This window comes from Cynocephalus volans, chromosome 15 (genome assembly GCF_027409185.1).
Source record: "Cynocephalus volans isolate mCynVol1 chromosome 15, mCynVol1.pri, whole genome shotgun sequence".
NCBI lineage: Eukaryota > Metazoa > Chordata > Mammalia > Dermoptera > Cynocephalidae > Cynocephalus > Cynocephalus volans.
This window is the reverse complement of record NC_084474.1, coordinates 92,157,843-92,173,999: the sequence shown is the minus strand read 5'-3', so window position 1 is coordinate 92,173,999 and position 16,157 is coordinate 92,157,843. Positions and strand designations below refer to the sequence as shown.

The 16,157-nt window shown below is 54.1% G+C and overlaps 1 protein-coding gene across 1 annotated transcript in view; it reads left to right on the top strand.

The window, feature by feature from the left end:
* The first annotated feature begins 1,549 nt into the window (after positions 1-1,549).
* KCNK9 (potassium two pore domain channel subfamily K member 9) overlaps positions 1,550-16,157 on the top strand; it is a 79,985-nt gene continuing 65,377 nt past the window's right edge. The window contains exon 1 of the mRNA XM_063080173.1: positions 1,550-1,832. Within this exon, the coding sequence (XP_062936243.1) occupies positions 1,550-1,832 (283 nt within the window). The remainder of the gene's footprint in view (positions 1,833-16,157) is intronic.

Here is a 16,157-nt window from a genome sequence, read left to right as displayed (position 1 = left end):
GCTGAATCCCCTGTTCCCTCCCCCACCCCAGCCCCGGGTCCCTCAAACTCTCCACCCGCCACGGCTGTTTCGGGGAGCCTCGTTTATCTTCCCTTCCCCCGCAGAAGCCGGCCGGTGGCTCCGCGCCCCACCCCCACTCTGGCAGCACCCAGGCCTCGGCCCGCCCCCGCCCCCACCCCCACCCCCACCCCCGCCCCGGCGGCTCAGGCTGCCCCTCCCGGCTCCCTCCGTGTGCTGTGTGCCTTGCGCCGCGCTTGGTCTGCAGCGGGAGCTGCCGCTGCCGCCTCGCCAGCTGGCTGGGGACCAGGCGGGAGGTGGCGCGCCCTGGAGGCTGCGGGAGGGAAGGAGGGAGGCCCGGCCTCGGCGTAGCCCGGCCCCCGCCCCCCGCGGTCCTCCCGCCCCGGCGGGGCTGCCAAGCGCGCACACACCCGCGCACACACACACACACGCGCGCGGGCTCCCTCCGGCGCTCACGCACATAGCGCCCCGGGCAGACCAGCGCTGCGCGGCCGCCGCTCCGGACGCCCGGACGCTGGAGGGCCCAGACTCCGGCGCGTCTCATGCGCCAGCGCCCGCCCCGCAGCTCCGCTAGGCCCGCGGGATCCCTCCCGCCTCCGTAGCCGCCGCCGCCGCGCCCGCCGCCCCCGGAGGAGCGGGCTGGCCGGCTGCCGCCGCGCAGTCCCCTGTCCGTCCCCGAGGTCGCTCTGTCCCGAGCCCTGCCGTCCCGGGGCTGCGCTCCACTCCCACGCCTCGTGCGCTGAGCCGAGCAAACTTCGCGAACCGGCCGACCCCCGGCGGGGACACCGCTGAGTCCCTGTGCGCTCGAGCGGGCGCGGTGCGCACCGACCTTCGGGCCTCGGGCTGCCCGGGCCGTTGCACCTGCTCTGCCTCCTGCCCACTCGCAGGGGACTCCGGAGACGCCGCCACTTCGCAAACTTTTCCACCACCCCTCTCACCGAGGGGAAGCAAGCAGGCCCGAAGGGAAGGAGCTCCCGCGGGGCGCGTGCGGACCTGCGGGCTCCTCTCCGGGCGCTGCCGCCCAGGAGCCCGACCCGGAGGGGCGCGAGTCCCCGCGGCCGCTCTCCGGCTCCCGTTCCGCCCCAGCCTCTCCCGCGGGAGCGGGGGGCGGCGTGCAGAGGGCAGCGCAGCTCGCGAGGTCCCCGGCCAGCCGCCGCGCATGGCCCTGCGCAGCGGGGAGGGCTGCTTCAGCCGGCTCTGGCGCAGGGTGTCGGGGCTCCCCGACGCCTGGTCCCGGCGCTCGAGCAGCCTCCTGTGCCTGTCCTCCTCCTCGGCCGAGCCCGGGCCCGCGCCAGCCGTGGCCCGCCAGCCTCCTGGCGGTGGCGACGGCCCCGTTGGAGGGGGCCCCCCCCAGCCTCCCCACACCCCGCCTCTCTGCTGCTGCTGCTGCTGCCGCCGCTTACAACTTGGAGGCGGCGGCGGCGACGGAGGAGGAGGAGGAGGTGGCGACGGCTGCCCGGCGCTGCAGTGGGACGCGCGCGGCTGTGAGCCTGCGGGACATGCCCCCCGCGCCGGCTCCTTGCTGGCGGCCATGAAGAGGCAGAACGTGCGGACTCTGTCCCTTATCGTCTGCACCTTTACCTACCTGCTGGTGGGCGCCGCCGTCTTCGACGCCCTCGAGTCGGACCACGAGATGCGCGAAGAGGAGAAACTCAAAGCCGAGGAGATCCGGATCAAGGGCAAGTACAACATCAGCGGCGAGGACTACCGGCAGCTGGAGCTGGTGATCCTGCAGTCGGAGCCGCACCGCGCCGGCGTCCAGTGGAAATTCGCCGGCTCCTTCTACTTTGCCATCACGGTCATCACCACCATAGGTAAGGGCTGGGCGCGCCGCCGCCGGGCTCCCGGCGCCCCGGGAGGAGTCCGGGGAGGCGGCGGGGCGCGCGGCGCGGGGCTGGGTGCGGGGCGTCGAGGGTTAAACGCAGCCTCTGCTCTCGCGGGCCCCGTCCCCCCGCAGCGCCCCCTGCGCTCTCGGGGTCCCCCGCCTCGGTCGCGCCTCACCCCCGGGGACCCCACCCGGAGCTCTCCACCGCGCCGGGGTCCGGGCCGGGCGTGCGAGCCCCGAGCGAGCGTGCCGGAGCCGGGAGGGCGGAGGCGCCACTTCGCGAAGAGAGTGCAGCGCTAAGAATAATCCCACAGCAGACACCCACCCACCCACCGCCCCGGCGCGGGCTGGGCTGCGCGGGGCTCCAAGCCTTACACTTACTACCGCTCGGGAGTTGGGGACGGCTGGTCTGGCACCCGCGGCGCCGATGGGGACGCAGGTGGCACCGACCGCTCCTGGGGCCGGGCGGCACCGACCCTCGATTGCCTCCGGGCCCCCCCGGCCTTCTCCGAGCCCAGATCTCACCCCCCTTCCCTCCTGGCTCCTTTTTTCCGAGTTCTGGGGCTTGGGGTCGCCAGGCCCCTGGGAGGAGAGAGTTTGTTCTCCAGGGCTGGTGAACTGCTGTAGGATGGAGGGCGGGGGGGCAAGGCGGCACCTGCCCAGCCCTACTTGTGACAGTGGGTAAGGCAAGTCTGGATATTGCCGAGAAACCGGGGACATTTAGCCCCAGCCCGGGGAGAGGGTAGACTCGGTGCACCCCAGGGATGCCTGTAGGTCCCACGCCCAAGGGCGCTGTCCACAGAACAGAGTCTCTGGTGAGGCCCTAGGGCGCCACCTCCACTGAGACTGGGGGCTCAGCCAAGTCACAGACGTTACACTTGGGGACCTGTGGGGAACTAGAGCAGGTCGCTTCATCCCAGTGGCTGTGGGGAAGCCCTGCGTGGCAGGAGGCAGGGTGGTGTCTCTGTGTTCCTCCTCCCGTCCCAGCCCGGCACCCTGCCCCTCGAGGGCCGTCTCCTTGGACCTGTGAGGTCCGACGGGTTGGATCGGGGTGGTCTCTTCCCTGTGCCCTCCAGTCCTTTTTGCCCCTGTGCCTGAAAAGAGGCCTCCTCCTTCCCATTCGTTCTTTGCCCTCGTGCCTTAATTCTCTGGACCTTCTCTAATTCTCCTCTTGATATTTTTCTTTGTCTGGGAGGCTCTGCGTGCTGAAAAACAGGATTTCTCAGTGCCATATGCAACAGGAAGCGCCAGCACAGGACGGCCTGTTTTTCCTTCTTGGTTGAAAAGACTTTTGAGAGAGTCATCTTGTTTCAAATGTTTAATTCATTGGTGCAGGTTTTTGTGTTTTGGAAGGAAATTGTCCTTCTGTTGTCGACATAACCAGCTTGGCTCCTGCTTGCTCTATGCCCTTTGCCCAGTGCCCAGAACACACACGCGTCCTTCCCTTCGCACGCTGTGTTGCCAGCGTCCAAGAGGGCCAGTCGGTCACTGCCGTCATTTCTGTCTTTAAACTGTGGCAGTGGCACACAGATGCCCAGGGCGGTGGTTCTGGGGGACAGGGGTTCTGTTGGCTGGAGAGCCGAAGAGCAGGAAATATGCCTCTGAACTGACTGCTCCTGGGGAGGGGGCCCACAACCCCCTCCCGGGCATCTAGTGATCGAGACGGGAGGCAGGTGGAATTGGCTAGCACGCTGCCACCGAGCAGTAAAACGAGCACATAAAATCTTTGGCTTGTCTGAAGAGTTGAGCTAAATCATTGAGAGGATTGGCATTAAAAGCAAGCCCAGAAACGTTCTAGTTTTCCTTAAGCAATATATTGTTGATGCTGATGAAGTTCTTATTGAGGTGTGTTTCCAGTATTGATTCTGATTGGTAGTTCTGCGTATTTACTTCTAATGCTTAAAACTCCAAAGAGAATATGTCGAGGACAGCGTAGCTTAAATGAAGGGTGCGTGCTGTCTTAGCTGGGGGTGCTGGGGTGGTGGGGGTGCTGGTTCTTGGGGGCTTGCATCAGTACAGTACCAGAGGGCGTCCGAGGAATATGCTGATTTTTCTCACCCTTTATTGGGTTTTCAGCTGATTTTCTGGAAAGAAATGTTGGAAACACACATACGCACACGGAGAAAAGACTCCGAGCACAGCAGCACTTTAAGTGAGAAGACCCTGAAGTTGGAGCCCACAGACCCGGCTTAGAATCTGAATCCTGCCGTACTGTAAGACCGTAGGGAGGTCACTACTCAGCTCCACCTCAGTTTTGCCACCTGTAGAAGGGGCATTACACAGTAGCAGCCTGACGGGCTGACTTTGACGGGCTGGGTCTGCCCGCAGCTGCCAGGCACGGGGTGGTGCTTAGTAGGTGCGGAGTCTGCACTCTTGGAAATAGGCTGGTTGAGCCTCAAGCTCTCTGCCTTAAGAAGCTGTTTAGCAGAAGAGCTCAAATTTACAGGAAACAAAGCACCTTTCCAGTTAATTCTGTTTGTTTTCTTCTTCTTCTTCTTTTTTTAATATAAATGCAAATTAAGGTGCTCCTAGGTCTAGAACAAAAACCAGCCCCAAGCCATGCCCTCCAAGGAATTGTCTCCTATTGGACAATGATATTAATGAGTCAGGTTAATTTTCATGGGCATTCACTTATTTTTAATCTAACCTTCAGCGATTTCTCCAGCGTGCTTCAACTTTGCGCCCAGGTCTCCGAGGCTGCGGTGGGAGCCACTGGCGTTGAGCTTCTGCTAATGAACGCTGCTTCTCAGATGCAGTTATTAGCTCACTCTGTGAGATGGATTTTAAAAACATATATAATTACCACTTCACGTTGAATCTGTGGTCGCGCCTTCGTAAAAGGCTTTGGAGGGATATTGTGCTGAATCCTGCCCTAGCTCTGCAGGGAGCGGCAGGCACGGCGACCATTGTAATAACCAAGGAAGAGCGTGAGTCCAGCTGGGCTCCCCAAAGGGCAAATTCAGTTACATCATTTATCTGGTTCTGGTTTCCATTCCTCCCCAGTTGCTTCCTTTGATGTCTGTGCCACTTGTCGCTCATCCGAGGGGATTATATTGTTTAGCACTAAACTTGTGAAGCCCTAGACCTTTGGATGGAAAACCTTCTTTGTACCTATGCTACCTGTCTGTCTGATTAGCAGGACAGTGTGAGCCCCTCTGCCCCACTGCAAAGCTGTTGGCAGAAGTGGTGGAAGCTGGGGGTGCTGGGCCAGCATCAGGGCAGGGGTGTAGGTGTTTTACTTGAATTTGCTCTGTTTGGGGCTAAGGCCTGGGTGTGCGAAGCACCCCTGGTGTGCAAATTTGTGACCTTCCTGCAGTAGGCGCTTTAGGCCAAAATTGTGTCCCACAATCAGCTGCTACCCATGATATGACAGAGCCGGAATCTCGATGGCATTTCTTTTTTCAATCTAACATCTGAGATCTAAGTTGTTACCATCTCTGGGATCATTAAAAAAGAAGAAACCATGGTCAGAAACCAAATCTCATCTGCAGAGCTGTGGAGGACAATTTAAAAACTGGTTTGCCGTAAGGGAAGGAGGGTAGGAGATGTGGGTTTCTCCTTTTTTGCTACTGTTTGGAGGAGGGAGAGGTGCACATCAGGGCAGTGTTTCCCCAGGCCCTTTGGGCCCATCTGAAGCCGGGGTGGTTGCCGCAGGAACTCAGGTGACCGGCTTAGGAGCCAGGATCTGCTGGCCTGGGGAAGGACAGCCTCTGAGAAAAAGTTTTGGGGGCTCCTGTGGTTTCTTTGGTGAAGGGTCTGCACCTGCTTGATGGTAAAGTGCATCGGGATACCTTCCTTTTTCTCATTTATCAATAGAACCTTAAACAGTTTTCATGAAGCGGACAGCATTTTCCGTTTTTTCTGGCACTCTGATATGTTGTTCCCACTCTTGTCGAGTGTCTGGCCCTGCCTCACCTGCGCTGCCTCTGAGGCTCTGGGGATGGTCTAGATGACAAGATAAGGCCCAGCCTCAAGGTAAGGGGATCTGGAAACCCAAGCAGTTGGTTGCCATCCAGTGTGAAGTACAGGGACAGCTAAGCCCAGTAACTGTTAACCCATCCCATGCCACCTGGCTCAGCGTGCTCAGAGGGCACACTCCTCAGTTGGCCCTTTGAATCCTTTTTACAGGTCCTTGTCTCTCAAAAAGCTTTCTCAGCCCTCCCTGAGCAGGGCCCCTACACTCCCTGCCTGTTTGATGCCACTTATTCCACCCCAGGCTCGACCAGTGTCTTTTCCGCCCTGCACCTGCAGGGCCCAGCACAGTGCCTGGAACCGAGTGGGCATCTCATTAAGGATGGCAGAATGGAAGTGGAGCCAAATGGGCCCAACAGGCCGGTGCCAGAGGGAGCACAGAGCTGTCACACACATGTGCTCACTTCATGCATGAGGCTGGCGGGAGAATTGCCCCACTTTACGGATGAGGAAACTGGGGCAGATAAGGCCACACACACCGAGGTAGAGGGCCTTGAACTCCGTAATGCAGTTTGGATCTCCTCACCATCGGCTCCAGCTGTGGACTTGTCTTAGTGGCCAGGGCTGGGTCTGTGGAATATTCCATTTGTGTCTTTTTGTTTCTACCTTTAACTCCACTGTTTAGAAAACCTGCCACCCAGTGCATCGTGGGCTGGTCTGAGAGGAGTCAGGGCATGCCTCGTTGCTGCCCAGTGTGGTAGCTGGCCATACAGAGGAGGAATGGGATGCCCGTGGACAGCTCCTCTTCCCCAGACCCTTCCTGGACCTGGGCATATTCTACTTAGCACCAGGTCCTCCAGGAAACATGGTCCATTTATAGAGGTCATGGAGGAGGCAGAGAAGTGGGGCAGAAGTGGGGTTCCTCCTGATTCTGGGTGACACAAAGGAGATGCCTCTCCTTAGGTATATGGAGACAACCAGCATAGTGTTCTGAGTCTGGGATGATAATCAGGTGAGACCTGGGAGTTCCAGACATCCATTGCCTTCATCTGCTTGTTCCTGGGTCACTTTTACCAGGTAAGTCTAGTGAGGTCAGAGCAGAAGCAGGAGGTAAACCAGGCTTCAGTGTACATCTTCTTCTCCCTTCACTTTTATTTATACCTCCACCTATTTATTCCCCATGTACTCACTCACTCGGTCCTTCAAGCACCTGTTCATTCATTCCCTCACCTGCCATTGTATCACTCAGTCCTCCATGTGCCTGCTTATTCTAACATCCATCCATCCATCCACCCATCCACCCATCCATTTATCGACTCATCCATTCATCCACCCATCTGTCCATGTATCCCTACATCACTCATCCACTTATCCATCCATCTATCTACCTATCCATTTATCTATCCATTCATCCATCCATTTATCCATTCACCCACCCATTTATCCATCCACCCATCCACCCATTCATTCACCCATCCATCCATTTTCCATCCATCATCCATCCATCCACCCATTTATCCCTCTGTCCATCCATCTGTCCACTTATCTATCTATTCATCCATCCATCCACCCTTCTGCACATTCATTCACTCATTCACTCATTCGCTTAGTCACTCACTCCTCTGTGTACTTCCTTGGTCCTCTGTTCACCCATTCATTAATTCCTCCATTCACTTTCTTATTCCTCCTTTGGATGGATTTTTACCCCATCCCTTTATGTGCTGTGGGGAGAGCCCTATGCTGCATGAGGCACACTGTGGTGAGTGTGCCCAGTGCCCCAAGCAGAGACTCAATCAATGTTAATGCCTTGATGGCCTTGATGGGGGAATCTCAAAGGTGTTCCTGCCCCATCTTCTTCCTGCCAAATGGTTTGCCAATCCCACTTGCTTTTGATTTTTAAAAATTTTTATTAAAGTATAGTATTCTTACAGTAAAATGACATTTCACAAGTATAGTATTCAACAGATTCTTATAAAGGAATCATGCCCCTGTAACCAGCACTTGGAATAAGGGATGGAACATTACTAACACACTGAACTCCCCTCACCAGTCAGCTTCTTCTTGGATGCCTCCAGTGTCAGGGAGCTCACTGCCTAGCACACAATCAAGTGGTGTGTTTGTTTAGATGAATGCTAAGTTGTTATGTGGGGTTCAGATCTGGTGAGCTACCATTTAAAAAGGAGGGGTATGTGCATGTTGGGGGGGTCTTCTCTTAAGTGGGCTGCCAGTCTCAGGAGGAACCGGCAGATCTCCACTTAGAAAGTGGAACTTGGGGGACCCAGGTCTAGGAGATGAGGGGATCTCAGCACACAGATGTGTGGTGAGTCTGGAATGGGGAGGGTGTGCTAAGGTGGCCCTGGGAGCCAGGACGGAATGTGGACCCCAGAGGGGGTGCCTGCCTGAGTCACAATGCTGCAGGCAGCTCCAGCATCACCAGAGGACTGGGGCAACGCAGGGAGCTCAATACAGCGCCTGGTCTCAGCAGACCCCAGGAGGTAGGAGGCAGGTCCACCAGTGGGGTGGGCTGGTAAAGGAGGGGTGGTGAGAACTCTTCAGAGAGTCCTCTGGGCAGAGGAATTCTGGGACAGGAGAATTTGGGGAGATCTTTCCCTCCTCCTGCTGGAGCACCCTCCGTGGCCAGCCGTGAAGGAGGGGGGAGCCTGGTGTTCATCTCCTGAGGGGATTTTTTCTTGAGGGTGTCTTTCCTGCCTGTCCTCACACTGAGGACCTCTGCCTGTAGAAAGTTCTCCATTTTCAGCTAAGGGTACCCACCCTGTAACGTACTCTCCTCCAAAGGAGGTGCTGAGTGGAGCTTGGCTTACCTCCTTCCCACGTGTTTAGGGATTTGGAGACAGCCCCAGGCCCCTGAGTTTCTTCCATTTACGCTGGTCATAAGGCTGGTCCCTCTCCTCTGAGCAGTCTTGGTCGGTTTGCGCCAAGTCCAGACTGACCAGGCGAGGAGAGCAGACCATCACCTCCCCTTGTCTAGGTGATAGACTTCTGTTAATGTCCCCGGTTGGTACACCAGCTTTTCTGGGTAGCCCCTTCCTGCGTTAACTTGTCTTGAGTACAGAAACTTCTGTTGTGTGCCCCTAAGCAAGTTTCCCTATCTTGGATTAGCCTAGACCCGAATGCAGGCCCTGGCACTGATACCTGAGCACACAATGCCCCCCGAGGATTGTGTGCTTAGGTATCTGTGCTGTGGATTGAAAGAGGAAGGGATGGATGGCTGACAGAAGCCTTCACAGTGGGGGACATGAGAACATTTAGGAGCATCTGTGCATGTGCTGACCTGGCTGGTCAGGACATTGCAGCCAGATGTCAGCCACTGGGCCTGACAGTCCCCCCAGCTGATGGTTTGTTGGCCTCAACCCAATCATGCCTCTGCCTGGGGTCTGGGGGTCAGCCAGACCCTGGGTGGTGACAGAGCCCGGGCCAGGGAGCAGCTGCCTGAAGATGGCACCCACCCACTGGATTGTACCTGCCCTGAACTGTCCTTATCTTTATCACGCCCCCAGCCCTGGAGCCAGCGGGTGTCAGTGGGGTGAAGGGTGTGGCCAGACTAGAGGAGGGTGTGCCAGGGCTGGGGTAGGTGGTGGGTGGTGGGTGCAGTGTGGCTGTGGCAAGAGAGAGGCCGGGCCTGCCGTCTGGAGAGCAGGGACAGGTCCCGCCTCTGGCCCTACCTCTGGTCAGCTGAGAGGGAGCCTCGTTTTTCCCAGGCAGTGCATGGGTCACGGTGCCACCTGCCTCCTGGGCAGGGCTTTGGAGGCCACTTTGCACCTTTGTTTGTAAAGTGCACAGAGGAGCAAGGGAGCAGGTAGGTTATGGGGTCCCCGGTGCCATGTGGGGCTGCTCACATCTGGCTTGTGGCCCATCCTGGATGCCTGTTTCCAGGCACATCCCTTAAGGCTCAGCTTCCTTATCTGTGAAGTGGGGACAGAGAGCTCAGCACCTGTGTTGTCATTGTAAGGAGGGGAGGACCTGTGTGTGAAAGGCCTTCCCTCACCTGCTGTGGCAGGGCATGGGATTTTCATTGCTGTAATGTCAACCATTAGGGGGGTGGCATGTGCCCGGTGCACTCTGGTGACTCTTAGCAAAGTCGGGAAGTTGCCATTTGTGGCTTCCACCCACCCACTGCTGTCCCCAGCATCCTCTCCCAGTCCCCTCCCATGCCTTTCCTGGTCCCACAACCCTGATTCTAGTGAGGGACTGCCTGGGGCCCACTGATTTAGAAGTGCCCCCTCAGAGGTGAGAAAGCTCCTGCCATCCAGTGGGAGGAGGCTGTGATGGTGGGTGTCAAGCGGGGGCACCTAGGGGCCACAGGCTCCATTCAAGGAGTGGGATTTCCCCAACTCGGTCCTGTGGGGGAAATATGGCTTCCTGGGACCCCACCCTTCATTCTGCCACCACTGCGGCCTTCACAAAGCCCATGGCCACCAGCTTCCCCTGCCCCACCCCCCAACAGCTGCCTATTCCCTTTGCAGCCAATCCCAGGTCCTCCACCTGAAACCCCACCCTGTGGCTCTCCCAGGTCTTGTGTCCACACCTTCTGCCATGGCTCCTTCTTCCTCCTCCAGTTGTCCTTTACCCCCTTGAGCAAAGGACTTGCTGCTTTGCTTCCCAGCCCACTGTGCCTCAGTGTCCCCGGTAAACATCTGGGTCCCCAGGAGCAGGCCTGGAACTTACTGGTCTCAGGCTCCCTAGGGTGCAGCAAAGGCCCAGCTAGGCCCAGAGCAGGTGTTCAGAAATGCTTGATGGATGTTGGGTTGCTCCTGGCTCCCTTAGAGCTGAGTTGTTCAGGGTGACATCTTTCTGCTTGGTTGTGCCTTGGGGCCACCGGTTGGGTGCAGGACTGAGGCTCCAGCCTTTTGAACTTGAGCTGCTGCTTTTTACGGCAGACAACAAGTTAGGGACCCATCTTGCTGAGCAGATAGCTTGTGTATCCCAAGGCTTAGATGTGTGATCTCGGTCCCCAAGGCTTCCACTGGTGTCAGGCCCATGTGAGCCTATTGGCACCTGGCAGAAAGAGATGCCCACCTGTAAAATGGCCTTTGGCTGTCACTGGCCCTGCCAGACATGCAAGGTGCAACCTGTTTGGGAAGGTGAGAGGCATTTACCTGGGGCTGAGGGGCACATGGTGGGGGTCAAGTCACCTGGCCCTCTGCCCTGCTGAGTCCTCAACCCTCCTTCTGTTTGTCCCTCTCCCCTTCTAACTTCCCTGCCTCCTTCTACTTCTCTGCCACACACCCTGGGACACGATTTGTCTGTCAGTTCCTGGCCTGGGGACCTTGCCCATGCCATTCCCTGCGCCTACCTGGCACAATGTGCTCACAAGATGCCTAGACTGTCCTCATGTCTGTCCCCTTGACACTGGTCAGAAGGTGATGATGGACATCTGGGCTGTGCTGGGGCTGCTCTTCTGAAAGCCACTTGAAGGCTGTGGCCATGTCTTCTATCTCAGGCTCCCTAGCATTGGGCGTGTACTGGGCCCTAGATGGTGTTTGTTGATTAACCAAGTGATGGGCTGTCAGGAACAGTCATTATACTCAGGGACCAGGAACGTTATTAAGTGCATAAAGCAGGTGCAGTGTCTGAGGGTCCTCATGGCCGTGTTTGTCAGAGGTGTGGAGAGTGGACACATGGCTGGCGTGAGCCACTCAGGTGGGCGGGGTGAGCCGCTCAGGTGGGCGGGGTGAGCTGCTTAGGAGGGGCTGGGTTGAGGGGTCCTTGGCAGGCAGCATCATGCCCCATGCCACCGCATGTGGGCTGGCACTTGCATTCCATTTGTGTCTGGGTGGGAGCGATGGGTGCTGGTGCAGGGCAGGCACAGGCTGAGCTTCCAGCCCAGGGAGTGCCAGGAGAGTGCCTGGCCCAGAGATGCTGCCGGGGCTTGGGAAAACATCCTGCCCAAGTCTGGTCATGATGAGGGGATCTCCCTGCCTGAGCACTATTTGCTGAAGGTGCTAACCACTTCCACAGCACCCAAGGGCTGAGGAACTCTGGCAGTTGGGGAAAATGGCCTAGTGTCTATTTGGGACAATATTCAGGCCAGACGGACCCAAACACTAGTGAGGTGGAAGCCAATGCATGTTGATTGACTGAACAGTTCTCACATTACTGGAAAGCGGAAGTATTGAGTAATGGCCATCAGTGGCACAGAAGCCAAGTAAGAGCCGCTTGAGCAGATAGGAGTTTCACCTTTCTCAGGTGAGAAGCCTGGGCAGCAGATGGGTAGATGTGTGGCTGGCTCCACTGTGCCTTCAGAAACAGCTCCTGCTGTCTTTCTCCTCAGCCGTCCTAGCTTGGCTTTCGTCCTCAGGCTGGTGCCTCATAGTCTCAAGATGGCTGCTGCACCTCCAGCATCACCCCCAGCATCCTTCCTGACGGGAAGAAGAGAGACAACAAAAGGCAGAGGCATGTGTCAGCTGAGCCTGTTTCTTTCCAAAGACTTACCCAGAGACTTCTCATTGGCCAGTAGATGTATATATGTGTTATCAAGTATATGTCGAACATTATTTGTACTTCCATAGTCTTAATGGGAATTTCTTAATGGGTTTTCCGTGGGTGGTGGGATTCCCAGTCGGAGGGCACAAGTACTCAGTTGGGTTACTGTGTCATTCCCACAGCGGTCCGTGCGCAGTCTTCTGACTTCACTGCAGCTCAGCAGCCCTCAGCGATGTTGAACACGTTATTGATGTTCTTACTATTTCAGAACGTTTTCTTACCATTCTTTGTGTGGCTGTTGAAAGGCAGCTGGGACCAGGTCATGTGGGGTCCATGCTCATCCCAGACATAGCTAGTCCGAGTGGGCCCACAGTGCAGCTGTGGCCACCATGGAACCAGTTGGGGGCAGGCAAGATGGTGGACCCCAGTCCAGCTCCAGGGACAGGGAGGTTTCATCCTGTCAGCCTAGTCCTACCCTCTCAGGATGGCATCAGTGGTGAATTTTCCAGTGACGGAGAGCTCACTACCTCACTGAATTAGTAGGGAAAGGCAGAGGTGGCATCAGTGTTAAAATAAAAGGATGAAAGGATCTCATCAGCTTGTCTTGCTTCTGCTGACTAGAACTGCCCAAGACAAGTGTGACCTCTTATTTTCTTGCCACAACAAGAGAACTATCATTCATGGCGTGTCCATAGGCTTCTGGGTTTTTATAGGCACTCAACAACCTAAGTGATTGATATTTTCATATATCCCCCCATTTTGCAGGTGAAGACATGGAAGATCAGAGAGGTTAAGCAACTTACCCAAGGTCGCGGAGCTCATAAATGGCAGAAAGGAGTTATGCCCAGGCAGACTGACTTCAGAGTCTGTGCTTGTAACTATGTTGTTATATACTGCTTCCTTTGGCCTTCTGTATCAGTTAGCTAGTGACGTGTAACAAATCACCCACAAACAGAGGTTTAAAACAACAACCATTTATTATTGCTCACAGTCTGTGGCTCAGCTGGGCTTGACTGCTCCAGATGGGCTCAGCCTGGCAGCTTTTGCTTGTTGCTGGTCTGCAGGCTGACTGGGGCAGCCCTGTTCCACGCCATTGCGTGTTTTCCTCTTGATGATGCCAAAGGCACAAGAAGGCAGTGAAAGCTAGCGAGGCCTCTTATGCCAAGACTCTGCTGTGATGCTGTCATCTCTCCCACACACCATTGGCCAAAGCAAGTCATATGACCAAGGGCAAAGTCACAAGGCAGGAAATACATCGTGCCCACAGTGATGAGGCCAGAGCAAGGCACAGCTGCTCCTCCTGCTGTCTGCCCAAGAGCTGGTGCACATCTTGTCAAGCCTCTCCCCCTCTCCGTAACTGCCTGCTGGGGCCGTGGAGAGAGACTTGCTTTGGTTCTAATTGGGTTCAAATTCTGCTCATTTCACAACTGAGATGATATGCTCTTTTCTCATTTGTGAAATAGTCCACAATCTACCTGTAGATTAGTTTGCTGGGGCTGCCACAACAAATAACCACAGACAGCGTGACTTAAACAATAGAAGTTTATCATCTCACAGCTCTGGAGGCTGTGAGTCTGAGATCAAGGTGTTGGCAGGTTGGTTTCTTCTGAGTTCTCCCTTTTTGGCTTGTAGATGGCCACCTTCTCCCTGTGTTCTCACATGGCCGTCCCTCTGTACATGTCTGTGTCCTAATCTCCTCTTCTTATGAGGACACCAGTCGGATTGGAGTAGGTCCACACTAAGGACTTCATTTTACCTTAATCACTTCCAAATACAGAGGTAATGCAACACATGAAGTTGGGGTGAAGGCTTCAACATGTGAATTTGGGGTGGGGGAGCACAATTCAGCTCATAGCAACCTCCTAGGACAGCTGTGAGGATCAGGGAACTGAAAGCACCTAGTCTAGGGCCTATCACATGGAAGTCACTCAACAAACATGAGTTTCCTGTCTTATCACATGTATAAATCTGAGTTTATCTCATTATGGCCAAGAAAATATTGTTGCCCACATGTGTTCACCTACGACGGGTGTTATCCTCAAAATCTGGCTATATGTTGGGTTGAAAGGCTGCTATGATAGAGTGAACCCAGCCCAGAGTGGGTCAGGGAGAGACCTGGGCCCAAATCCCTACTCCTCCTCCTATGAGCAGGCAAACATTTCATTGTTCTCAGTGTCCCTATTTGTAAGCTCTGGGTTATCCTGTCTCTTTCAGCATGTTTTGAGGTATATGAAGTCTAATGTGCTTTTAAACATTTTTCTTTTTTCTCTTTTTTATAATTAAAAAATTTAAAAAAAATTTATCAATATACAATGTAGTTGATTTTTGTGTTCCTTTACCAGTTCCTCCTTCCCCCCCCCGTCATCATATCTGTTCACTTATCTTAACAAGTTCAAGGAATTATTGTGATCGTTGTGTCTTTTTTGTTTTTTCTCTCCCTATTTATTTGTTTGTATATTTATTTATTTATTTTTATTAGCTCCCACATATAAGTGAGAACATGCAGTATTTCACTTTCTGTGCCTGGCTTATTTCCCTTAATATAATTTTCTCTAGGTCCATCCATGTCTTTGCAAATGGCAGTATTTCCTTCTTTTTTATAGCAGAGTAATATTCCATTGTGTAGATATACCACATTTTCCATATCCACTCATCTGATGATGGACATTTGGGCTGGTTCCAGCTCTTAGCTATTGCAAAGAGTGCTGCAATGAACACTGGAGAACAGGTATATCTACAACTTGATGATTTCCATTCCTTTGGGTATATTCCCAGCAGTGGTATAGCTGGATCATATGGTAGATCTATCTGCAATTGTTTGAGGAACCTCCATACCATTTTCCATAAAGGCTGCACCATTTTGCAGTTCCACCAACAGTGTAGGAGGGTTCCCTTTTCTCTGCATCCTCGTCAGCATTTATTATTCTCAGTCTTTTGGATATTAGCCATCCTAATCAAATATTTTTCTTAATTGGATTTTTTAACAGGTGATATGTACTTCTGTAATTTAAATACACATACACACTCATACACACACATCAATGTTAAGTTTTTGGTGTATTTTATTATGGCTACATATAATAAATGAGTCCTCATCCTTAAGAAATACTGAAGCAGTTTTAGATAAAATGCCTGGGATTTGCTTTAAAATAATCTGAAATGCAAGGGAGATGGGTGGGGGCTTAGATGAAATAATATTGGGCATGAGTTGTTCGTGCCTGTTGCTTAGTTCTTCATGTCTGGGGGTTAATTATGCTTTTTTTCTCTACCTTAGTATATGTATTAGCTCGTTTTCTGTTGCTTATAACACAATACCTAAAACTGGGTAATTTATAAAGAAATAGAATTTATTTCTTACAGTTTGGAGGCTTGGAAGTCCAAGGTCCAGGAAACACATTTGGTGAGGGCCTTCTTCTCCAGAGACACAGGGTGTCACATGGAAAATGGCCTGAGCTGGAGAGAGCTGACCTGCTCACTTGCTCTCGTTATGAAGCCATCAGAACCACACCCATGACCACCCATTAAACCATCAATGGATTAATCCTTTCATGAGGGTACAATCCTCACAATCTAATCATCTGTTAAAGGCACCACCTTTCAATTACCTTAAGAGGGGTAACTACCCTCTTAACACTGTTACAATGGAGATTAAGATTCCAATGACTTTTGGGACATTCAATTCACAGCAGTATATATTTAAAAATTTGCATAGTAAAACCTTAAGAAAAATCAGACAAAACAGAGTAGAAGTCTCCTGTCATGGAGCAGCCCCTCAGCCCAGCTTCCAGGAGGTGACAGCTGGCAGCAGATCACTGCATAGAAGAGAATGAGACAGTTGGCTGTCTCACAGACTCTGGCCTGAACATCTGCTTTCTTTGGCACTTACATTGTTTGAAAACATTTGGAATTAGTTGCCAGCATTTACTGAGTTTTTGAAAAGAACCAGCTCATGGTTTTA